The 24837-nt window shown below is 41.2% G+C and overlaps 1 protein-coding gene across 1 annotated transcript in view; it reads left to right on the forward strand.

Moving 5' to 3' along the window:
* Positions 1-24837, forward strand: part of prim2 (DNA primase subunit 2) — a 212204-nt gene that overhangs the window by 18853 nt on the left and 168514 nt on the right. Inside the window, exons 2-4 of the mRNA XM_087975924.1 lie at positions 940-1043; positions 6637-6725; positions 9188-9305. Of these exons, the coding sequence (XP_087832050.1) occupies positions 940-1043; positions 6637-6725; positions 9188-9305 (311 nt within the window). The remainder of the gene's footprint in view (positions 1-939; positions 1044-6636; positions 6726-9187; positions 9306-24837) is intronic.

Here is a 24837-nt window from a genome sequence, read left to right on the forward strand (position 1 = left end):
TTTGACACTGAGTTAAATTGCTCAGACAGCTGGTGCAGACATGGTGGTCTGATTGAAATCCTGCACTGTATCAATTCTGTGATTTTGTTAGCATGTTGGTAACTACAGGTTATATAGCCGAGGGCTGTGGGGAGTTAGCATTATTAAAGTTGTTCATACTGACCAAGCTGTTGTCTCCTAGCTACTAACTTCATTTCGCAATAGTTTCTGAATTCGGCTCAAATTTAGTAGAAACAAAACTTCTTCCAGACAATGTTTGTTTGAGTTCAATGTGGAATTTCTCTCTCTCTCGTTCTCTCTCCCCTCTCTCGTCTCTCTCCCCCTCTCTCGTCTCTCTCCCCCTCTCTCGTCTCTCTCCCCCTCTCTCGTCTCTCTCCCCCTCTCTCGTCTCTCTCCCCCTCTCTCGTCTCCTCTCCCCCTCTCTCGTCTCTCTCCCCCTCTCTCGTCTCTCTCCCCCTCTCTCGTCTCTCTCCCCCTCTCTCGTCTCGTCTCTCTCCCCTCTCTCGTCTCTCTCCCCCTCTCTCGTCTCTCTCCCCCTCTCTCGTCTCTCTCCCCCTCTCTCGTCTCTCTCCCCCTCTCTCGTCTCTCTCCCCCTCTCTCGTCTCTCTCCCCCTCTCTCGTCTCTCTCCCCCTCTCTCGTCTCTCTCCCCCTCTCTCGTCTCTCTCCCCCTCTCTCGTCTCTCTCCCCCTCTCTCGTCTCTCTCCCCCTCTCTCGTCTCTCTCCCCCTCTCTCGTCTCTCTCCCCCTCTCTCGTCTCTCTCCCCTCTCTCGTCTCTCTCCCCCTCTCTCGTCTCTCTCCCCTCTCTCGTCTCTCTCCCCTCTCTCGTCTCTCTCGTCTCCCTCCCACACCCCTGGTGTTTGAATTGCTTGAATTGCTTTAGTCACAGACTTGGACAGCTTCAATGTTTATCATCACCAGCGCATTTTTTTCTCTCCTAGTTCTCAAATGTATCGAAACACTTGGTGTTAGCTACGTCAGGGCGTCAGAGTCCTATAACAAGAAACTGGAAGCTGAGTTTCGAAAACTGAGATTTCCTTACAGAGTAAGTATTGACAATGTATTAGGGTTCTTTAATAAAAGAAATCAGCATCATTGTGTTTGGTATTTCACCCTTGGCTTTCTCCATGCTGTTCTAGATTTCTCACTTGGAATCGTACTGATGTTGCCTTGGATGAGGCCATTCTTTCCGGTTGCTAGCTTCCTGAAAGAGCTATTCACTTTGTGCCACTCCTGCCATGTCTTGCTTTATTCAGCTGTTCACGCTCCTTTTTGATGGGATCACTTATCTTGATATAATGACATTGTTAAACAGCCACAGTGCTTCATAGTGATATTACTGAGTAGAATTTGACTCTGGCCAAGTGAGGCCTTGGGGTAAATGAGCTAAAGCCTAACTTGAATTGGCTTAGTTACTGTCAATCAGTAACTGGGTTACTTTTAGTTGGGCGGCACGGTGGCACAGTGGTTAGCACTGCTGCCTCACAGCGCCCGAGACTCGGGCTCAATTCCTGCCTCAGGCAACTGTCTGGAGTTTGCACATTCTCCCCATGTCTGCTTGGGTTTCCTCCGGGTGCTCGGGTTTCCTCTCTCAGTCCAAAAATGTGCAGGTTAGGTGAATTGGCCATGCTAAGTTGCCTGTAGTGTTAGGTGAAGGGGTAAATGTAGGGGAAAGAGTCTGGGTGGGTTGCTCTTTGGAGGGTCAGTGTGGACTTGTTGGGTCTAAGGGCCTGTTTCCACACTGTAAGTAATCTAATTTAATCTACTCTAATCATCAAATGCCTCCTCAAGTATTTCCCCTTAAATTTGTGCGACAGAATGATCTGATTATAGTATACCATTTAGAGATTTTCTTGTTAACTGAAGCTTTTCTTCCACACTATCATCCTGCTGTTATTTTCTCTTCTCCCTCTGCAATCTAGCTGTATATCCTTTCAGTTTGTTATTCTTGTGTTTCTCTAGTTTCCCTTTAAAGGTTTACATGTTATTCACTTAGACTGCTACCTATCTCATGTAATTCCATGTTCTCACCTCTCTAGTGAACAACTATGGATGAGAGATTTCCCCCCGTTTAACGGGATTCTAAAGTTCTGCTAGCCAATTTTGTGCTCTTTGAATTGTCTTTTCCTCAAGTGAGCCCTAGAGGTGCTGCTGCTGCTGACCCTGATACCCACCTGAAAGTAGCTACTTTCATTTATCCTGCTAGGGGTTGGTGGTGAGTCCCACTCAGTTCAGAGTTTTGGCAGGGGGTTGCATTTGGCAAAATTAGGGTCTTTGCTGAGTTTAAGAGAAAGTGAGGACTGCAGATGCTGGAGATCAGAGTCGAAGAGTGTAGTGCTTGTAAAGCACAGCCAGTCAGGCAGCACCCGAGGAGCAGGAGAGTTGACGTTGGACTGGATAGGTGCAAAGGAGGATGGACAGGTAGGACAGTTCAAGAGGGTGGTGCTGAGTTGAAAGGATGGATCTGGGATAAGGTGGAGGAGAGGGGGAGGGGGGAGGGGAAATGAGGAAACTGGTGAAATCCCCATTGATCCCCTGTGGTTGGAGGGACCCAAGGCTAAAGATGAGGCGTTCTTCCTCCAGGCATCAGATGGTTAGATTTTGACTGTGGGGGAGGCCCAGGACTTGCACGCCCAAGGTGGGGAGTTGGTGTTTGGCCACAGGGCGATGGGTTGTTTGGCGCTGTTCACAGATGTTCTCCGAGAGAGGCAAACCAAATTGAGAGCAATGGACTCAGCAGATGAAGTGTGTGGAAATTCAGGTGAATCTCTGTCGGACATGGATGAAGTTGAGGAGGCAGTGTGGGTGCACGTTTTGCACTTCCTGCGGTGGTAGGGAAAGGTACCAGGAGTGGAGGGTGGGTTGGTTGGGGGCATGTACCTAACAAAGAAGGGTCGCGGAGGGAATGGTCTGTCAGGAATCCAGGTAGGGGTGGGGGGGGGGGAAATATATCCCTGATGGAGGGTCTGTTTATAGGTGGCGGAAATGGCGGAGGATGATGTGATGTCTCCAGATGTTGGGGTGGAAGGTGAGGATGGTGTGGTGGTGGGGGGTGGGTTTGGTCCTCCTGGGAGCAGATGCAGCAAAGGTAGAAAAATTGGGAATAAGGGGGCAGGAGCTGTAGTCCAGGTAGCTGTGGGAGTCGGGTTTGTAGGAAGTGTCCATGTTGAGTCAGTCACTGGAGATGGAGAGGTCCAGGAAAGGGATGGAACTGTCTGGGATTGTCCAGGTGAACTTGATGTCAGGGTGGGTAGCGTTCGTGAAGTTGATGAACTGTTCAACCTACTCGAGCCAGCATAAGGTGGTGCTGATACAGTGACCGCCATAGAGGAGGAAAAGGTGCGTAATGGTGCTGGTGTAGCTGCGGAAGATAGACTGTTTCACATGCCCAATGAAGAGGTAGGTACAGCTGGGGTCCATTTAGGTCCCCATAGCTACCCCTTTGGTCTGGAGGAAGTGGGAGGATTCGAAAGAAAAATTGCTGAGGGTGAGGACGGGTTCAGCCAATCAGATGAGCGTGTCAGTGGAAAGGTACTGGATGGGTCGGCAGGAGAGGAAGAAATGGGGGTCTTGGAGGCCTTCATCGTGGCGGATAGATGTGTAGAAGGATTGGATGTCCATGATGAAGTGAGGCACTGGGGGCTGGGAAAACTAAAGTCGTGGAGGGTGTGGATTTGTGGGGAGTTCCTGGACCAAGTCGGACAGGATGGTGTGAAGGTATGCAGAAATAAGTTTAGGGCAGGAGCATGCTGAGACAGTGGGTCGACCGGGGCAGTCAGTTTGTGAATTTTGGGTAGGAGATAGTCCAGGAACCCCGTACCACCCGTTTCTGTAAGATTGGAGGCTAGTGGTGAGAGATTCCCCTGAAATGATGAGGTTGTGGATGGTCTGAGACATGATGGTTTGGTGATGAGAGGTGAGGTCGTGGTCGAGGGGGCAGTAGTAGGAGGTGTCAGCAAGTTGGTGCCTGGCTTCAGTCAGTGTGGCAAACTACCACTGCGCACGGCCTATGTCTGCTGGTTTGATTGTGAGGTTGGGGTTGGAGCAGAGCGGGTGGAGGCCTGCATATTGTGAGGGTGAGAGGTTTGAGTGGGTGAGGGGACGTGGACAGGTTGAGGCGGTCAATGTCATGGCAGCAATTGGAAATGAGGTGATCGAGGGTGAGTAACAGACCAGCGCGGGGTGCCCCGGTAGATGAGATGTGTTGTAGGCAGGAGAAGGAGTCCTCGGAGGGTGAGCGGAACTCCTTTATAGATAAAGGAAGCCTGGAGGTGGTGGAAGAAGAGTTTGTCACAATGCGTGTTGAATTCATTGATCTAAGAGTGTAAGGGGATGAAGGTGAGGCTGTTACGGAGGACTGATCGTTCATCTTCAGTGAGACAGAGGTCTGGGGAGGGGTAGAAACTCAGTAGGGCTGGGAGCTAGGACCTAGGACCTGGTGTGAGGGGGGTGCGGAAACTCTCTGGTGTGGGTGTGGTTACTGGATCTTGAATGATGTCACCAAAAGGAAGTGACACTCACCTTGGGGGTTGGGGGGCAGAAGTGGTGTCTTCAGTGGCATCCACATGGGGGCAGACGTGATGTAGCACGTGACGTTTGTGATGTCGTCGGCAGTGTTCTGGTGAGTGACGTGGGGGCAGAAGTGACTGAGGCGGCGGCAAATACAGGGGCAGAAGTGACGTGGTGGTGGTGGATCTTGTGGTGGTCACGAAGGTGGTTGTCTTGCTGGCGATTGCAGAGGTGTCACAGTTGGCAGTGGCTGCAGTCTGTGGAGTGGTGGGGTGGAATGATGTCATAGTTCATTGCGTGGTGGTGACTGGAGTGGTCAGGTGGTTAGTGTCTGTGTGGTTCCAGAGGCCAGCAGAAGCTTCTGAGATGATTGAGGAATCCCGAGTTTGGAGGTTAGTACATGAAAGTTTGGTGCACTTGCATTCCTTGATGTCCAATATGGTGGAGAAAAAGCATTGAGTGTGTGAAGTCTTCTAAGGATGAAAAACAGCAAGGGTCCTTTGCAGGTCTGGAAGAGTGTCGTTCTGAACTGGGCCAGGGCTGAATGCAGGGAGCATAGGTGATGGAGCATGGCTGCAAGTTTGGAGTTGAGGATCCGGATGGAGAACTGTTTCTGGAGGTGTGGAGTCCATGCGGGATCAGTGGGTTCAGTAGGCAGTGTTAGAAACAAACTTAATAAAATTTCGATGAGACCAACAAATCTGGAAACAAGACAATTTATTACAAACTTGCAAGTAAGGGCTTCAATTGCATAAGCAAATGAGCAATAAACATTCAAACTAGTACAAAGTTATACTTTTGAGCTGTGTGAAGTCACCTCTCCCGACTCTTCCATTACTCAATTTTTCTTAGTATTCTGCCACTGCCCATCTGTGCTCCACTCTTATTGCCCCCTTCTCTCCAAGTTGGCAATCTTTCCCTCTAAGTGCTGACATAAGGCTAAACTTGTATCTTGATGTTCTTTTACTTTGCTTGTAACATCTTCCATTGTTCATCGGTACATTCCATTCTTGAACATACGTTTTAACAATGTATCTTTTCATGCTTGGTTTATGCGTTTCAGCTGTCTCAGCTATTTTGCTGAGACTACTATTCAATTATTTACCCTAATAATTCTGACTAAAGTTAGTATTTACTTATCATTAAAGATAAAGACACACTTCCCTAATGCTTGCTTAGCTGATATTTTTCTTGTCCCCCTTTTCTGCACATACACTCTCTTGCTTTTCTATTTCTGCAAAAACAACACACTTTCCCATTTCTTACAGCAGGAACTGAGGAAAGTCGTGGTGAATGCATCATTTAGTGTGAAGTATGCAATAGATTACTAAAGGCGATAGGTAATGTTCAAGGGTTTAAGAATGAACTGGATTGCAATTGGCTGATGGAAGGGACAAAAAGAACAATTGTGGTGCCTTTTTTGAGAATGGCCAACTTTGATTTTATTCATGGATGTGGTTGTCGCTAATTAGGGCAACACTTATTTCCCTGGACAAGGTGATACTCATCCTTACTGAACTGCTTCTGTCCTTGAATGTGGTGCACCCATAGTGCTGTTACAAAGGGGTTTTGATCCAATGATGATAAAGGAACAGCTATATCTTTCCAAGTCAGGATAGTGTGTGACTTGGAGGGAAAGATTCATCTTAATTATCATACTTAAATATTTTCATAATTTTGAACACCTCGAATAAATTTTCTTTTGCCATTCTCTGCTCTAAGGAGAAAATTTCTTGAATTTTAATTTGTCCTATTTCACCCATCTTAGGATCATGATTTTTAATTCCTATTGTAAACCTGCCTGTGCTGTCTAGCTGTTTTCATTTCATGATTTTGGTAATAACGCTGTTTTATTTTGGTTATAAAGGAAAATATTGTGGATCCTGGAAATCTGAAATAATGACATTGCTGGAGGAACTTAGCAGATCTGACAGCATCTAAGGAGAGTAAAACAGTTGGTGTTGCCAGTTTTCAGAACAGTTTTGCAAAAGGGTTATTTGGATTTGAAACAATAAGTCTGATTCTCTCTCCACAAATGCTGACTGACCCACTGAGTTTCTCCAGCATTTTTTATATTTTGTTTTATTTTGAGATTAATTCAATGTCCTGTTCTTTCCCTGCTTTTCCAGGTTTCAAGTGAAGAGAAGCTGGATGAGTATGAAATAAGAAGGAAAGATCACATCTCGCATTTCATATTGCGTCTTGCTTACTGCCAGTCGTAAGTGAAACCTGCAGAACTCCTTTTGAAGTGGTCTATTAAAAACTGTGACTCTTTTATGGCTTGAAAAATGTGGGGATCCTGACACATCCATTTTCAAATTCCATATGCATAACATTTGATTCACAGGAATACTCCATGTTAATAAACGTACAAGATATTGCAAAGAAGTAATTCAAATTATTTAAACAAAATCGAAAAACCACCAGAGGGTGCTGTGGGATCACACATGAGTTAGTAGGATTTTACAAATCGTGGTTCAGTGGGTTGTCCCAGATTTGTGGTGACTTTTAAAATCAAATTAACCATCAGGTGTATGTGGAGAGAGACCGGCAGTTTGGTATTTGATAGGAAAATGTTTTTTTAATGCATCTTGTTCTTTGTGAAATTTGTATGGTTATGGGCAGACTTCCCCTCTCCAATCTCCTCAGATATTGCTCAATAAACAGAATTAATTTCCAAAGATTGCTACCCCTTGCCAAACTTGGGTCAATGTCCAGCTTATCTATTGCCTAAATTAAATTATTCTGGTTAAACAATCCTTCAACTTCTAATCTTTGTTTATAGATCCTTTTATGGTATCAACCCTGTCTCTTTGCTACAACATCCCCCTCTTGGGACAAACTTTTATAAAAGCAACCACTGTCCTCTGGATTCCTTTACTGCATGGGGAATCTATTTCGGTGTCCAAAGTTCTGTTGTCATGACCCTGTTGGAGAGTGTGTCAGAAACCAGCCCCACAATTCAGTTAGGTGTCACAAGTGTGAAATAGAGCAATTGAATCTTCAGGATGGTCACTGCCTGATTGTGAACACTGTCTAAGAGAAAATAAACTCTCAGCAGGTTTCATCAATGAATAATGGAACCTTTTCAAGAAAACCGTTTAGACACTTACTTGTTATAACCAGCATATCCTCAAACTTGTGGCAAAAATGTGACTAGTTACTAATAGGCAAATAGAGACGCCAGGTCTTCTATGTTTTCCCTTTTGGATTGTGGACCTAAATGGGGAAGTACTTTTTAATATTAAGGACTGTGGAAGGTAATCCTGTACTTCTCAATCAAGCTGCTGGTAACTCCATTGAGTTGCATCTGCACTGTTGCTTGCTTCAAGCTGTGAGGAAAGGTGTCTAAGATGCCATGGCGTTGATTGTATGTGCAGACTAAGCTTCATCCAGGGAGAGTTTGTTGATTTGGTTTGTGGAGGCCAGAAGTATGATGACAACTCTAGAGTATGAATAAACAATGCAAGAGTAGAAACCTCCAGACTGCAAAGAGGAAAGTCTCTGTGCAGCGAAGGCACAGAAGAAAGCTAGCTAGTTATTCTCTCCCCACCATTTACTATGAGCTGTTACCTCGTACCATTGAGTGAAAGAGTGAACAATTAATGTGCCAACTGCCGTGTGTTTTCAGCAAGGAATTTGGATAAGGACATTCAAGAACAGAAGGTCTTGGAGGAGCAAAAGAGGCATCCATCAAATCTGAGAGATTCCCCCCTGCCCACCAACACCCCAATTCTTTGAACTCCAGAAAGTATAATCCTTAACCACTTCATTCCTGTCTCAAACATAAGGCCTACCATTCCAGCAATTAGTATGATAAATCTTCACTGCAAGAACATCTTTCCTCCGATAAGGAAACTAAAACTGTGCAGAATAATACAGGTGTGTTGTCACCAAGGCCCTGTATAATATCAGCAAGGCATCCCTGTTCCTGTGCTCATGTCCTGTTGTTATAAAGGCCTGGAAGGAGTGAATCATCATACTGTGTGAAGTGGTTTCTGTCACCTCTAAATCCAAACATGTTCATTTGCAAGTCGCTGAGACTTGTGGTATATGTGGTCCTTAATTTGGTAGTTGGTGTGTTGGACCTAAGACTTGGCTTGACTTAAACATTTCCTATTTGCAATGTATTTGAGTATTATTTCTTTTCCAATTGAAAGAGAGGGAGGGAGAGAGCAATTTTGCTTGCTAGCAAAGTTAACAGTCTGAGTCACAACTGATCACTTTCCTTTCGGTTCACTGAGAAGCTACTTGCCATAATCGATCCTAAGTGTTTCTGGGCAGTTACAGCCCACCTCTTTCTCCCCACCCCCACCCCCCAAAACAAACAACTAGTGCCAGTGTGTCCCACAAAAGTAGCAAGATTCAGCTTCCTGCAAAAGAACACCACATGGTTCAAGTTTTCCTTTGAGTTTTTTTAAAAAGAAACATTTGGAAACATAAACCAGAAATATCTGCATGCTTCCATTTTTTTGTTCCTTGTTTCAAATACAATATCATTAAGTCTGAGTCAAGGATCTGCCTGTTCAACAACCCTGAGACTCTGGGAGGAGCAATTATTGCTGGAGGTGTCCCAATCTATTACGCAGGGATGATTACTTGAGATCTGAACTTCAGTGCACTAAATTGATTTGATTTTTGTTCCCCTCCCCGCCCCTTTCTTGTACCTTGCTTCCTCAGGGAAGATCTGAGACGATGGTTTATCCAGCAGGAGTTGGAAGTATTCCGTTTCCGATTCAATGAACTGCATAACAAGCAGCTAGAATTTCTCAAGCACAACAAGTTGGAATATCAAGCTGTGAGTACACAATCCGCCTCGTGCATGTTGTCAGTTTTCAACTGTTTTGCTTTTCTCATTGTTCATAGTGATTGACTTAAACCATAATTCCATTGTATCAAAGTGCATAGAGTATGCAGAAGCGTGCTTTTCAATTCAGACTTTCTCTTTCCTTATCTTGCACAATTAGGATTTCTGCTTTTCTGCACTTGTTATTCTGTTTATGCAAGAAACATTTTTTTCTGGGGTGTTTATCTGCCTGGTATCAGCATCAGAATCTCTCTTTCTTGTCCATTGTGTCTAATTTAAATGTTTGAATTTTATACATACAGAATATCATAGTGGTTAGGTTATAACCATTTTCCCATTCCCAACTCCACTATCTTTGACCACCACTCTCCTCCTTCCTGTAGCTAAGCTTTGAACTGGAGGATATTCTAAACTAAAGAGGCCTTAAATGGCTGCTGACTGACAGTAGTTGGACTGTTTCACAAAGTTTGGAAGTTGGTGTTTCTGAATTTAAAAAACTTTGACCCTTGATCGTTATACCAGAACCTTCATTCACAAAATAAAAATTGTCAAGGCTCTTTTGGTCTGATGCAGATTCAGAAGTTATTAAGAATAGCAGTGCAAATTAATAAAGATTTAATTATTAAATTAAATAATGGTCTTGTACACCTCTATATTACATTTTTGAGAGACATGGATAGGGTGAATGCACTCAGTCTTTTTGCCAGGGTTGGGGAATTGAGGGTTAGAGGGGAAAGAATAAAACTGAACCTGAGGGGTAACTTTTTTAAGCAGCGTGGTATGAAAGTGGTTGAGGCGGGTACACTAACATTTGAAAGGTATTTGGACAGATACATGAATAGGAATGGGTTAGAAGGACGTGGGCCAAATGCAGGGAAATGGTGTTAGTGTGGATGAACATTTTGGTTGGCGTGGACCAGTTTGGGCCAAAAGGCCTGTCTCCGGGCTGTAGGCCTCCATGACTCTGAATGAGATGCTGGCATTCATTTAATTAGGATAGAACTGAAAAGCAGAGGGGTTGTGCTAACTTGTATAGAACTTTGGTAGACTCTGCACAGTTCTGGTCTGCATGTTTTAATAAGGAAATGGAAGCTCTGGCAAAAGGGCAATAAAGGATTTGCAGGGATGATACCAGAACTAAGATTATAAAAGAACAAAAAGACTATGGAAACTGGGACTCCTTTTTATTCTAGATAAGTGTGAACTGATTTTATGTCTGTGAAGCAATTTGAAATTGGTGATCAGAGAGATGTTTCATTTGTAGAAAAAATTCAAAACTCAAGGTCATAAATATGAGACAATTGTTAAGAACTCCGGGAATTCCAGGGAAAAATTTGTTACTCAGAATGGTGAAAATGAGTAATTTGCAGGGAGTACCAGTTGACCTGCCTCAGGGCTGAACATTCTCCAGTCTGTGCTTGGTTAATGTCACAATCAGTTGTTTGTTTGGAAGTACCAAGATGGTATTGCATTTCTCAAAGGAAAGAGGTGTGAATAGTGGGTTGACTGTACACAAACATTTTGTCCATCCATTCAAGAACAATGTACATAAAAGCTAGACCAAGTTCACCCCTCAGGCCTTCATGTGTGGCTTGTCAAATGTGAAAGGTTACGAGTCTGATATTAACAAAAGTTGCTTTATTCACTAGAGCTGAATTTTCATTCTTGTTTCTGACATTTTTAATCTGTGTTTAAAATGGCTTTCTGAAACTAGATAGTCTCCTGATGTATGCTGACTTACCACTTCAGGCTAGTTCCTCCTTTTGATTCATTTCTGTTGAAAGGGAGAAAATCTAGATTGCCATGATTGCCAGTCAAATTGAGTCTTACATTTGGAACCCATCTCTGTTTGTTTCATGGTTGTACACTATTATTTTCAATCTGCTTCCTGTTTCTCTCTCAGCTGTGGATAAACATGTTGAAATATCTGCAACTACATCCATTGCAGTTAATTCTCTGCTTGTAAAGAAAAGCTCTCACTGTAGACATAACAGTTCCACTTCCTGTGCTCCCATCAACCACGCCATAGTCATGATCCAGACTCCTCATCATGTTGCACAGTTGAAGTAATTGTGACTCCATTTTGGAGGCCAAGGATTGGTTGATTGTGGAGTATTTTAGGAATCACTCGGCACATTGAAATGTTGCAAAAATGCACTTTTGCTTCCTTGACAGATTAACCAAATAGACCATCCCTACTCCAAACTCAGTTTAGTAATGTTATTACTTCCCACAGGGTTCATGTCATTGCAGGCAACTGTTTACTCTAGACTTGTAGCTAAAGAACTGCATTGAGCAATAAAGAATAAATTTATTACACTTGTGTTAATACATTTATTTAATGTCTTTCAAAACCTTTGGACTTCCCAGAGGTGGTGTACAGCGAATTAACTAATTACTAAGTTAGATTTCAAAAGTAATGTAGGAATTGCAGAAGCCCATTTATACACACAGCTCCTTTTAAACAACAATGTGATCATGACTAGGTAACCTGTTTTGTGTCTTTGAGGACTCAATATTGTCCAAGCTTCTGGGGCCATTTCTCAGAGGTTCAGAATAATAGTGTATAAAAATTAACATCCATCTGAGAGAATAGAGAAAGCCTTTGTTTAAAATTTTATCTGAAAGACAGCACCTCTAGCAGTATAGCATTCCTTAGGAGCATATTATGAGGTCAGGTTACATTGTGCCTGAGTTTTAAGAGTGGGATATGAACTCGAACCTTGTTTGTCAAGCGAGACAGCTACTTACTGAAATTGTTGCCATTCTGTTTCAGATAGAATTTCAACACTGGGAGAAAACTTGCTTCCAATAAATTTTGAGGTGGATAGAATGCCTATTTGAGATGAACTGCACCAGATAGGAGATGACAGCATGTTTAGTTTAAATGGTCTTTAAAAGGTGGTACACAAGGACCTTTTACTAAGTGTCATCTACTGCTCCCAATATGCTTATGGAAAAAAACATGATGCTGTGCTGTAATTTGCTGATCACCTTAGTATTGACTATCCTCCACTAGTGATGGATCTGTAACCATGAGCAGTTCGACCTAGTATTCTCTGCCGATATGAGCCAAATTCGGTAGGGTAAACACCATTCATAGATTTCTAGAATCATACTGTATAGAAGAGGCCCTTAATTCGTCAAAATCCTATTCATGCCCTATGATGCTGAATTATGTTTAAAACATTGCAGATTTTGGGTGGACATGTGGTGGAAATTGGAATTTGAATGAAGGACTTGGGTTCTGGCTCTAGATTCAAGACTCTTGCACTGTACCCGAATCAATTTGTAATATGGAGAGGACCATTACAACTGCAATTTATGCATACAATGGGGAGCAAGTTGGTCTAACTAGAATGCTGTCTGATAGACCACAGACTCAGTGGGCTAAATGGCGTTCTACACCATGCTATTCTGATGCAAGATTATCAGATGTGGTGTGTTTTTTTTAAAATTAGGATTTTGTTATTTCTTTGGTGTAATCCTCATTACTTTGAGCTTAAATATTGCTGTTAAGTTGCATAGGAGAATGAAATATTTCGTTCCTTTCTTTATAGATGAAAGCACGAGTTCAGAGCTGAAGTAGGCCATACAGTCCCTACACTTGCTCCATCATTAAATAAGTTCAAGCCTGATCTGGTTACTCCATGATGCTGCCTTTCACCCCAATGCTTGTTGAGAATCTATCCACCTCTGCCTTCAAAATTTTCAGACTCTGCTTCCATTTCCTTTTTGAGGAAGAGGTTTCCCAAGGCACTGTATTCTCTGAGGGGAAAAAAAGATTGGTCTTAAATGGGAGATTTCTTACTAGATTATATTAAGATTTGAGGGGGGTCAGGTAGCTCAGTTGGGTAATAGCTGGTTTGTGATTTGGAGTGACGCCAACAATGTGGGTTTAATTCCTGCACTGACTGAGGTTATCATGAAGGACCCTCCTTTTTAACACTCTCTCTCTCTTCCCCCCCCCCCCCCCCAGCTGTGGTGATTCTCAGTTTAAACCACCACCAGTTGTCTCTCTTTCATGAGAGATAGCATTCTCTTCTGCTGAGACTATGGCTATTTTTATGAATCCTTTTAGATTTATAGTCAGAAATCTTTTTGTCTTCATTCTAAGAAAAATGTGACCTTTTTCAAGACGGCTGAAATTTGGAATGTGGGCCATATAAGTTTGAACTCCTGGGAAGGTGGACTTTTCCTGTGTGGTGATATTGAAAATTAAGACCGGAGGTCAGTCATGACCTGTAAACAGCTAATTTGTTAACTGAGTCTACATGTATATGAAGCATGTTAGTTTGAATCTGTGGTTGCTCAATTCAAAGGATGCAAGATCTGTGCAAGCTTGCTTTTTTTTTGCTGCCTGGTTAATGCGCTAATCAAATCTTGCATTCGCCAGTATCTAGAGGCCCCCGTGAAAAGCTTAGCATTTAGAGCATCAACATTGAGAGTATCCTAATAAATCTATGTAGTCACTTTTTGAAATAACATGGGCAAATTGACATGACTTTGGCTTCTTTTGACACTTCTGTAGCTTCCATAAGCAGCCTGATGCTTTATGCCACAATAAGCTATGGGTTTGGAAGAGTGGGTTTAACGAGAATTCCAAATCTTGATATACCATGTTAATGGAGTATCTGTTCATCACAACAGTGACTGCACTCCAGAAAAAAAGACTGACAAGCACTTTGGATGCTCAAAGGTCCTAACAGGCACTTTATTAGTGCAAGTTCCTTCTGGCCGTCTGTAAGATGATTCATATCCATCTCAGAATGTATCTAAATAATGTATGAGGAATTGACTGTTCGCACTTATCTACAGGCACCTTGAAATAACAAATAAAATTCCAATAGTTTTTTTTTACCCAAATTATCAAATACGTGAACGGGTTTGATGAGTCCAAACATCATAGATTTCTGCAGATTGTCTTGGCAGCATGGTGTTTGTTGATATTTTACTCCAAAGCGGTCTTGCATTGGAGTTCTTGAGCAGATGTCACTTTACAGCACCTTCTATTATTGCTTCACAAAGTGAGTCTGTGTTCGGAAAGCTCACGCTTTTACATTTAGATGAATCTTCCCTTATGTACAAGTGTGTGTCTGCTCAGAAACAAACCCTGACACAGAGACCGGGAGCAAGGCAGGCAGAGCGAGGAAAAAGGAAACTTCAGAAAACTCCAAGCCCCAGAGGAGAGACATTGAATCAATTAACTGAATAATCAATTATCCGAATGGAATACTGCCTGGCCATCTCGTTCGGATAATCGAGGTTACTCTGTAATGTTGCTTTTTGAAAGAGTAAGAGGGAGAATTTGAGACTGAGTCACACGGAGTATTTTGAATTAAGGTAATGTTGCCTGACGAAGCTGTCTTGTTGAGCTGCAGACTTTTTAAAAACAACTAATTTCCAGAAGAGAGGAAATACCTCGAGCCTACAAACAGGAAACATTAATCTCTCTGGTGTGTGTGTCTGTGTGTGTGTCTGTGTGTGTGTCTGTGTGTGTGTGTCTGTGTGTGTGTGTCTGTGTGTGTGTGTCTGTGTGTGTGTGTCTGTGTGTGTGTGTCTGTGTGTGTGTGTCTGTGTGTGTGTGTCTGTGTGTGTGTGTCTGTGTGTGTGTGTCTGTGTGTGTGTGTCTGTGTGTGTGTGTCTGTGTGTGTGTGTCTGTGTGTGTGTGTCTGTGTGTGTGTGTCTGTGTGTGTGTGTCTGTGTGTGTGTGTCTGTGTGTGTGTCAGTGTGAAAAGACAGAAGGAAATCAAGAAAGCTTAAAAAAAGCCTAGGTCCACCTGATCAACCATCAAATCAAAGAACCTCCATCACCTTGCAGCGAACAACATGGCATCATTGCAAAAACTTAAAAGGACTTTGAGAAAATAACTTTACACCTTGTGATCTTTGGAATTTTGTTTATCATGTCTAAGTTTTCCACTCATTGTGTTAAATCATTTTGTCTTAATTGTGATCGAGTATGTATGCTGCTGGGGATGTTGAAGGTGTGAGTTTAAATTGCCTAAATTAGAAATCTTTTTGGTGCTCTTGTTAAAGTTGTGTGTCACAATGAAAGTTGTTTTTCTTCTGTTACTTCTGTTTCTAATTCAGTTTGCAGGAGCTGACTCCCAATTTTGTTTTTGCTCGTTTAGGGAAATTGGTGGTAAATCTATACATTTTGACCTTCAAGTCTAATACTGGGCTTCAGTAACTATGCTTAACAGAACAAGTACCAGGCTCATGTGTGCTGGGTTTTAGAAACAAATTCAAGAGAAACTTGCAGGAAAACTGCTTTTAATTTGTGAAGTAGTTAGAAATCCACACTTCAGGGATGGGTGTGAAAACCATAGTTGGTCATGAAGCCTGCCATGATGACTACAGAATCTAGGCTGAACACTTCATAATATCATCTGTTTTCCATCTGTTGTTGCAAAATGCAAAGATCTATGGCAAATCTTGGCTGGGGAGAAACACTCTGGAAAGTGTATCTGTGTTGTAAAGCTATTAAGGAATACAGTACCATTATGGGTAAATGAAATTATGCACTTGATTCATGATTATGATTTGTATGCTGGGGTGGGCGTGTGGGGAGAAAAAGCTAATTGGGTTCATTAGGAGGAAGTGAGGACTGCAACAACTGGCGATCAGAGTCGAAGAGTGTGGTGCTGGAAAAGCACAGCCAGTCGGGCAGTATCTGGGAAGCAGGAGGATAAGGCTTCCTGATGAAGAGCTCATGCTCGAAACGTCAATTTTTTTTCCTGCTTCTCAGATGCTGCCTAACCGGCTGTGCTTTTCCAGCACCACACTCTTCAACTAATTGGGTTCATTGTTCCTACAACAATTCCTCTACCCCACAAGGAAATTGAAAGCAGCTGAAGTGATCGCATTGATCAAAGATCAGTTTTGAGTCCAGTATTAAGAGTCAAGCTTGTTATATCTGAAGTTCAAATATTACTGCATAGAGCAGTTGATACTGAACCAAGAGAAAAACACCTCAGGAATTCTGTCTTTGCTGTTGAAATATGCTTTCATCATTTTAGCCAGTGTTCTCATTTGTATGTTGTCGAACGTGAATGCACACTGAGGGTAGAACCATCTCCTTCGTACAGAGGCTTAAAGAGAGACCTACTGGAGGTATTTGAAGTTTTATGAGGTATTTTAATAGAGCAACAATAGAGAAAGACCTTTTTTCCTCTGGCAATTGTGTGGTAAGCAAAGGTTGTGTTGGGCAAAATCACTGGAGACAAAGTTGGAAATGTTCTTAGCTAGGAATACACTTCAGAAAGTGCATTTCATCAGAATTTAAGGCAATTGTGCATGAACATGATGAGAACTAATTTGCGAGGTTGTGGGGAAAGGCTGGACCGCACGGCATATTGGATAGCTCTTTCAAAGTACTCAAAATCACAATGGACTGAACAGCCTCCTGTGCTATAACCTTTTATGATTGTGAGATATCTTCATTCTTTATACTGATTCTCCATAGGCTACATGTGTTGTATTTAAAAATCACCAACATTTTGTCTTTCATGTGGTGTCAGTTGTTTTTGAAGATTCTCGCTGTCAGAAATAAAATCATTTTAGAAGATCATCCAGATCTGTGATTGTGAAAACCTTAAGTGCCCCATCAATTTTTTTCCATTGGCTGAATAACCTGTTATCTTTAAAATTTAATTTCAGCCTTATTAAAAAATTTTCTTTTAGAATCAAAAAGAAAATGGTGCTCATACATTTGCACAGACTGCGATTCTTGCACAGCAACAGAGTTACTCCCATTGTTGTTGATCTGATTGTGTTGAGAGGTTTCCTGATAGTTTAAATATATCCAAATGTTTTAGCTTATAATGCATTTGTTCCAAACTAATGAAAGAATTTGATGAAATGATGCTGTGCTAGTGTTGGTGTCAGTCTTTGTTTGATTCTGTTGTTTGGCACAGCAGTTCGTCTATTAACTGCTGTTTCACAGAATGGATACAGTGCCGAAGAAGGTTGCTTGACCCATCAAGTTTCTGCTGGCTCTCAAAACATGTAATTCACTTAATGCCGTTCTCCCACCTTTTTGCCATAACTGAACACTTGATTCCTTCTCAAATAGCTCTAAAATTCCCTTTTTAAAAGTCCTCATTAAGCTGGCCTATTTCAAACGTTTGGGAAGTACATTGTAGATCTTAACCTCACTATGAAAACTTTTTTCCCCAGTCACTTCTTTGCTTCTTTTTCTTTGTTTACTCTTTCTGGATACCTCATGGCTTGAATGTTTTCAATTAGATCCTCTCTTGGCTTTCTGAAGTATTTGGTTTTTATGCTTGATTGAAGTGATTTTTGATGCTTAATCCCAAAGTAATTATTGTTTCAGTATTAAGTATCATTGATTTGAATCTCCGTTATAGCCTTGTTTTCAAAGCCTTCTGTGGGCTTTCCTTCTCTCTCCAATTTTTTTCTAGCCCCATAACCCCTGATATCTACATTCTTCCAATTCTGACCTTTTGCTGGTTCCACTATGTTGCTGTTGGCTGTTGTGGTTTCAGCTGCCTAACCTGTAATTACTTGAATGTCTTTCTTTAAGGTGCAAATTAAATCAAGCACTTCTCTGAACATTTGTCTTTGGCTCAGTGTCAACTGCTGTCTGATTGTACTCCTGTGAAGCCCTTTGACATACTTTCCGCTAAAAGCCCAATATAAATTTAAATTGCTACTGTTCCCCTTTTGTCTCCCATTTCTTCTACACTGAGGTGCAATATGGCCCCACAGTTTCTAGCTACCTTGGAAACTTGCGAAAGGTGATTATTTTTCTGAAAGTAATCAGGAACAGAATTTCCAATTGTAATGCTGAAGTGCTCCCTCTGCTATAGTGCTGCTGGATGCATAATTGTTCACCATTTGCTGTTCCATTAAGATCAGTCACACAGCTGCATTCCATTTTTAAGCATAGTGGAATTAATCCAGAGACCATTACTTGAACCCAGTAGGTTTAAAACTCACTTGTCAATAAATAAAAGCTGTCTGGATATGTCCATGATTACCTGCCTAGGCTTTGAATTGCTTGGTGTCATAGAGTACTAAATCCATTAAACTAAACCTTTTCAATAAAGGTCAAAGCTGTGATATTGGACAAGCCTGATGGATAGAAAGCCAAATGAAAGAAGTTCGAATGAATTGGTATCTGCCCGCTTTTAGTTTTGATTCTGATATTCTTGTGCTGTCGGGGTTAGATACTATGCATTTTTGCTCCACAATCGACACACCACTGGTTATGGGGAAAAAAAGCTGAACATTAGTTTGTGCCTTGAACTTTATACCTAGAGTATTGAAGTACACTTTTAAGGTTAGAATTATGATGCATTCTGTGCTCCTACTGGAGTGATGTGATCTCAAAAGTAACATTCTATTTTGAGGCTTACAAAGTGCTGAGAAGGTTCCAAAGTCATGGTTACCTTTTGGTATTTTTCAAAACTCTTTCCATCTTTACTAAGTTGTCTTCCATAACTTAGAAAATGTTGGATAGCACTTAATGCCAATAGAAGATGGTAAGTATGGGAGACTTCTGGTTGGTTATGTTACAAAAAGAAATTAGAGCCTCAGATGTTAGTATCCAGTCTTCAAGGTTTGTGTACAAAGCGATATTGTCACAGCAACTGACTCATTGGCGGCTTTGTTAGATAGATGTTTGATGTGGATCAAATTGGTGTCAATAGCATGGCACGGTATTCCCTTTCCAGCTGTTGTGGATCCTGGACTTCCCTCCTTGCCCAACCAGCAGTTCTGTTTATTGTGCTCTGTTTCGAGCTTACCTTTGGGCAAAGAACTGGAGGATAAGCAGCAGGTCAGGCAGCATCTGTGCTTCAGGTTGGTGACTTTTCACCAGAACTGGAGAATTTACATATTTCACCATTAGTAAATTATGCTGAACCAGGAGAAAGGATGGAGAGGGTAATAGAACAAAAGGGAATTCCTGTCAAGGATGAAGTGGTAGTGGAGATTAAATGACCAAATGTGATAGCAGAATACAATAGTGTGTGATGGTGGTGGACGAAGAAAGATGAATGACGTGTAAACCACTAAGTAAATTACTAATGAGCAAAAAAGCAGAACTCCTGCAAGACCTGAAGAAAATTTACAGTTATCTTTATCATTCTTTCACACTCCCCATCAAGTGGGAACTTCTGTTTTTGATATCTGAGGAAGCTCTGAAGTGGCTCCTTTCTTTATCCACTTTGACCAGATAACATCATTTAATTGCAATGTAAAAGTGTCAGTTTGTAAGTCTTACATTTATCAAGAAAATAGTTACCAATATTTACCTTTTAGTCCTGTCATCTCACCAGAAGCTGCTGTGGTATTTACCCGTAAATAGTGGTGCGCACCATTAGTCTTGCAAATAGATTGACAAATGTCCTGGAGAATGTATGATATGCCAAAGGTGCACTACCCAAGTAGGGCATCGAGTCCGGCAGAGCAAGTACTGTATTTTTCAAGGATGTGATTTACAAACAATTTAAATTTAAAAACACTTTATTTGAGTTTTCCAGTGGCAGACACATGAATAACTTGAAAGTGCAGATTTGAAGGTGATTTGCCAAAGAAACAAAGACCATCAAGTGACTGCCAGGATGGTGGATACAGAGTGAAGAATGATGCCGTTGAATTTCAACACAGACTAAAATAAATAGTGAAGAAAAAGCGTTGCAAATGTAGCAGAAGAAGCTGAGGAGAGGAATGAACTGGATTGATCTTTGCACATGTCTGTGTGGCCTCTTAGGGTGTTTTATAATTCTGTATCTTTACAAAAGAGCCATAGGTAAATGATCAATTTGGACAGAGTGAGAGGAGAAACTGAGTAGCTGAGTGGATGACTTTGTAAGATGCTAATTGGTTTAAGTTTATGGTGCAAACCCACAGGTTTTTGAGAAGTCCAAGGAAATTTTGGTTGAGAATGTGGTGCTGGAAAAGCACAAGGTCAGGCAGCATCCTCACTTTCTCCAAGGGAGTTTAATTTGTCTATAAGAAATCTTGAGGTGTGCAATATCAACAGGATTATCAGTAGTGGAAAGTTTAGGACAAAATTAAATTCACTCATTATCATTTGTGTTGTGTAGAGGTGGAGGTCAGGGTGAGGGGGTCATGAAGTTAGTGAATAATATTTCTCCATAGAAATCCAAGTTTTATATGTTCAAAGGGTCCTTCAAGCCACAATCCTGATTCCCATGATGAAATACTGTAAATACTGGTTGTAAAAGTTTTACCCCCTAGTTTTGGCCAAAAAGTCTGTAATTTTCCATATACCTAGTGTAAAAATCAACCCTAATTCTTCACAGATAATAGATCAACATTTGAGTTGATATTATCCAGTACATAAATGTTACAGTGATGAAATGAGTTTTTTCATATTATTGTATTTTGATGTACAAGTCACACCAATTTGGTGCAAATGTTTAAGACTCATCAGGTTAGTGACTGATGACAACCTGTCTTTTGTGTGCACCTCAACTGAGCTCAGTTCCCCTGTAGCACTCAGTGAATACAGTCATATTACCATAATTCATTGTTTTTTAATTTGTTTAGACTTCAGTTGGCCTTCTGCTAAAGATATGGTATTTTGGACTGTAGCATGAATTTCAGTTCCATAAACGTAGACTCCACGTAATAGTCAGCCCCATAAATTTAACATTAAAAAAAGTCAAAAAAATTTGAGCAGATAGTTTAATTAAATTAGATTTGTTCTTGAGGACTCTGGAAAAAGTTAGATCTTGAGGATGATGCTATTGTTGTGATTTGCCATCCCTGTGAATATGATTCGATGACTATGTTTTTAACTTCTAATCCAGTGGGTGGTGCTATTATTCTGGTGCATTTTTTTTCTTGCTGTGCTGTCATTTGTCATTAAAACAGTTTTCAAAAGTTCAAGAATCCTAGCCCTCAGCCTCCATGCTTTTAGTGAAATTGCTGTACCCTGCTGAATGATCAGATAATGGATGAAGGTAATGATTGCAATCTGTACTGAACTTTTTTGTTTTAAATGTGAAGGACAGATTAATGATGGAACAGTTGCTGAAATTTATGCTTGTGCTTATGAGAACAGCAAATGTTGAAGTTGTTTAAAGGAAGTAGGGTAACAGCATTAAGCTCTTTTAAAAAAATTACCTCCATTGTACTATGAATAATTTTTGGGTCTGGAATTAGAGGAGCAAAGTATCTCAGATTGTGGGGCTGGAGAAGATTGCAATGATAAGGAGGGATGAAGGATTGACAAGGAGAAAGAGGATGAACTTCACAGTACTGTTGCTGCACCTATACAGCGTGACTACGGATGTCAAGTAGCCATCTGACCACCACCTTCCTGAGGACAGGCAACAAATGTTGGCTTAGTCAGTGATGTCCATTTCCCATGACAGAACGAGGAATGGTGAAATGAAAAGGTGTAGGAGAAGGTTTATCTGAAACATGAACATGGCATAAGCTGCTTGCTATTCTGAATAATATGTTCTTTCTGCAGCAGAGGTTCCCTCAACTATAATGAGCTAGAGGGCAAACATAAAAGGTGAAAGCATGCTGGAAATATAAAACCAGAACAAAAAGTACTGGAAATATCAGCAGATCTGGTGGCATCTGTATAAAGGGGAAACAGTTAACTTCCTCAGTCAATGAATTCATCATCAAATGTGTGATGACGGCACTGATTTGAAAGGAAAAGCTTTCAGAAAGATCTGGGAAGAATGGAAATCCAATAGACTGAAAGTTTTTAAATAAAAGATGAGGGTGTTTCAAAGAAAATATGAAAAATTTAGAAAGCGTATCATAAAGAAACTTCAAATTGAGAATGTCATGAGGCTGAATTTTTTTTTGTTTCAGTCTCCCTAAGAACTGCCTTATCTGCTGAAAACTTTCTATCATTCTCTCTGTTCTTGATGCAGTTTAAAAATAAACTTGGGAATTGCAATAAATTGGTGATTTGAAGCTGGTTGGTGTTGTTGCAAGGGTTATTGTTTGTTTAAAACCTGGAGGAAAAATATGGAAATGATTCTCTCAGTTTGATTGATTAACATAGCTGTGATTTAACAAATGCAGTGTCCATATGTTTAATGAGACCAATGTGTGTATCAGCATTTTCAGCTGGTACTACTATGTTAACTGATTTCTCTGGTGATTTTACAAAGCAGATTGATTTATTGGAGTATTGCAAGGTTTTGCTGTTTGATCCAGTATTTTTCTAAATTTATAATTATAATTTACATCATATTGAATGGGCAGTGTAGAAACAGGCCACTTGGCTCAACATGTTCACGCTGGACTTCATGGTGCAAATGAACCTTCTCTCATTTTACTGGATCCTATTACCACAGCCTTCTGTTCCATTCTTCATTTAAATATATAGAAACTACAAGTAGATTTGATTTAAAGAAACAAATTTTTGATACTTTGCAATTTTGTGAATGATTTTTACGGAGTGGATTTGGATAGTTATTCCATGTTTTGAATCGAAAAGAGAGCTAATGGCATGTATAAACACACCAGTACCAGTGACCGGTAATAACCATTTTCAATGAGACTGAATCGAACCATCTCCCTATGACATTGTTTTTTTATTTGTTCATGGGATGTTGCTGACTAGTCCAGCATTTATCACCTATACCTAATTGCCCAGAGGGCATTCCAGAGTCAACAGCATTGCTGTGGGTCTGGTGGCTCATCTAGGACTGAATAGATAAGGATTGCATATTTCCTTCCCTAAAGGGCATTGGTGAACCAAATGGATCTTTTACAGATTTGAACTCATGTTGTTGGGATATTATCTTGGAATTCCGGATTAACTCATTCTTGATGAAGGACTTCTATATGAAATGTCGATTCTCCACCTCGGACACTGCCTGACCAGCTTTGCTTTCCCAGCACCATGCTCTTTGGTTCTGGATTAATGAGTACATTGACACTACCACTACATTACTGCCCCTTCAAAATTAAGGCCTGACTTGCAGCGCAGTGTTATTGGTCATTGAACCTGTGACCTTGGCATTGTTAGCACTATGTGCTAACCGTCTGAGCCAGTCTGTGTAACACAATTGCTTAATCCAATGCCATCAAAACCCAGAGGGTTATATTAACAGAAGTTAACTAAGACCAGACCTACATCCATTATGGCTGCAAGGGTGGGGATTCTGCAGAAAGTGACTCACTTCTGACTCCTCAGGAGTGTGACAGAATGTGCTCCATTTGCATGGATGGATGCACTTCTAACAGTATTCAAGAAGTTTCAATCTAGGACAAAGCAGCTGCTTGTTTCACACCCTATCCCTCTAAAAATTCACTTTCTCCACCATTGATGCATAAGATCAGCATTGTGTGCCTTTATAACAGGGACTCTCAAACTCTGTTCCATCTGGACCTCATTTCATAGCTGGAAAATTGTTGTGATCCCTTACCATTTACAGTCAGTCAAAGTTCTGGCGTTGGGATGAGGGGTTTAGATTTGTGAGGGCAGTTGTGGTGGTGGGATGGTTGGGAATTAGGGTTAGAAAAGGTGTGAATGCTGCATAGAATAGTGAGTGTTTCATGGTTTCACTAAAAGCATGTAAGACTGACCATTTCTGTCTGTTGGAGGTTCAGTTGCACGTGTCCACACACAGACACACACCACTAGTGAGTACACACACACACACACACCACATGGCGTTCTGGCTCCTTTGATCTCTACTAACTCGAAAGACAAGGGCACCCAATAAAGTTTTCCAAAGGATGTAACTGCATAGAATTTAGAAATACATAATCTAATTGAGCAGCTTCAATATTGCTTCATGAATGGGAAATAATACCTGATACTTTTTTTGAGGAAGTAGCTAACCGGAAAGATTAAAAAGGGAATCAATAATTCTTATGAATTTGGATTTCTAAAAGGTATTCAACAAGGTCAGGTGTGACAGGCTACTTAAAACGTAAGAGCTTTTGGTGTCTGGAGTAGTACATTTGCATGGATCGAGAATTGGGTAACAGACAGAGTTGATATAAAAGGGATCTTTTTAGGATGGCAACCTATAATTAATGGAATGCCACAGGGATGGGGTCAAAATTATCTACAGTCTATTATGGATATGGATGAGGAAACTGAATGTACTATATCCGAGTTTGCAGATGACACAGGTGGGAAAGCAAGTGAGGATGACGTAGTCTGCAGAGGGTATTAGGCAGGTTAAATGAGTGAGTAAAATTTTGTCAGATGGAATATAATGTCTGAAAGTGTGAGGTTATATACTTTTGGCTGGAAGAACAGAGGAGCTGAATAGTAATTAAGCAGAGAAAGATTGTGCACAGAGGCATTTCAGAGTCATAGAATCCCTACTGTGTGGAAACAGGCCATTTGGCATTGCAAGTCCACACCAATCCTCCAAGGAGTAACCCATCCAGACCCATTTTCCTACTATCTACATTTTCCTCTGACTAATGAACCTGACCTACACATCCCTGAGCACTTTGGGCAATTTTAGAATGGCTAATTCACCTCACCTGCAAATCTTTGGATTGTGGGAGGAAACCCACAGGGCAGACACAA

This window comes from Chiloscyllium plagiosum, unplaced genomic scaffold, assembly GCF_037043375.1.
Source record: "Chiloscyllium plagiosum isolate Xiang-an unplaced genomic scaffold, Cpla_swu_hap1 HiC_scaffold_3, whole genome shotgun sequence".
NCBI classification, from domain to species: domain Eukaryota; kingdom Metazoa; phylum Chordata; class Chondrichthyes; order Orectolobiformes; family Hemiscylliidae; genus Chiloscyllium; species Chiloscyllium plagiosum.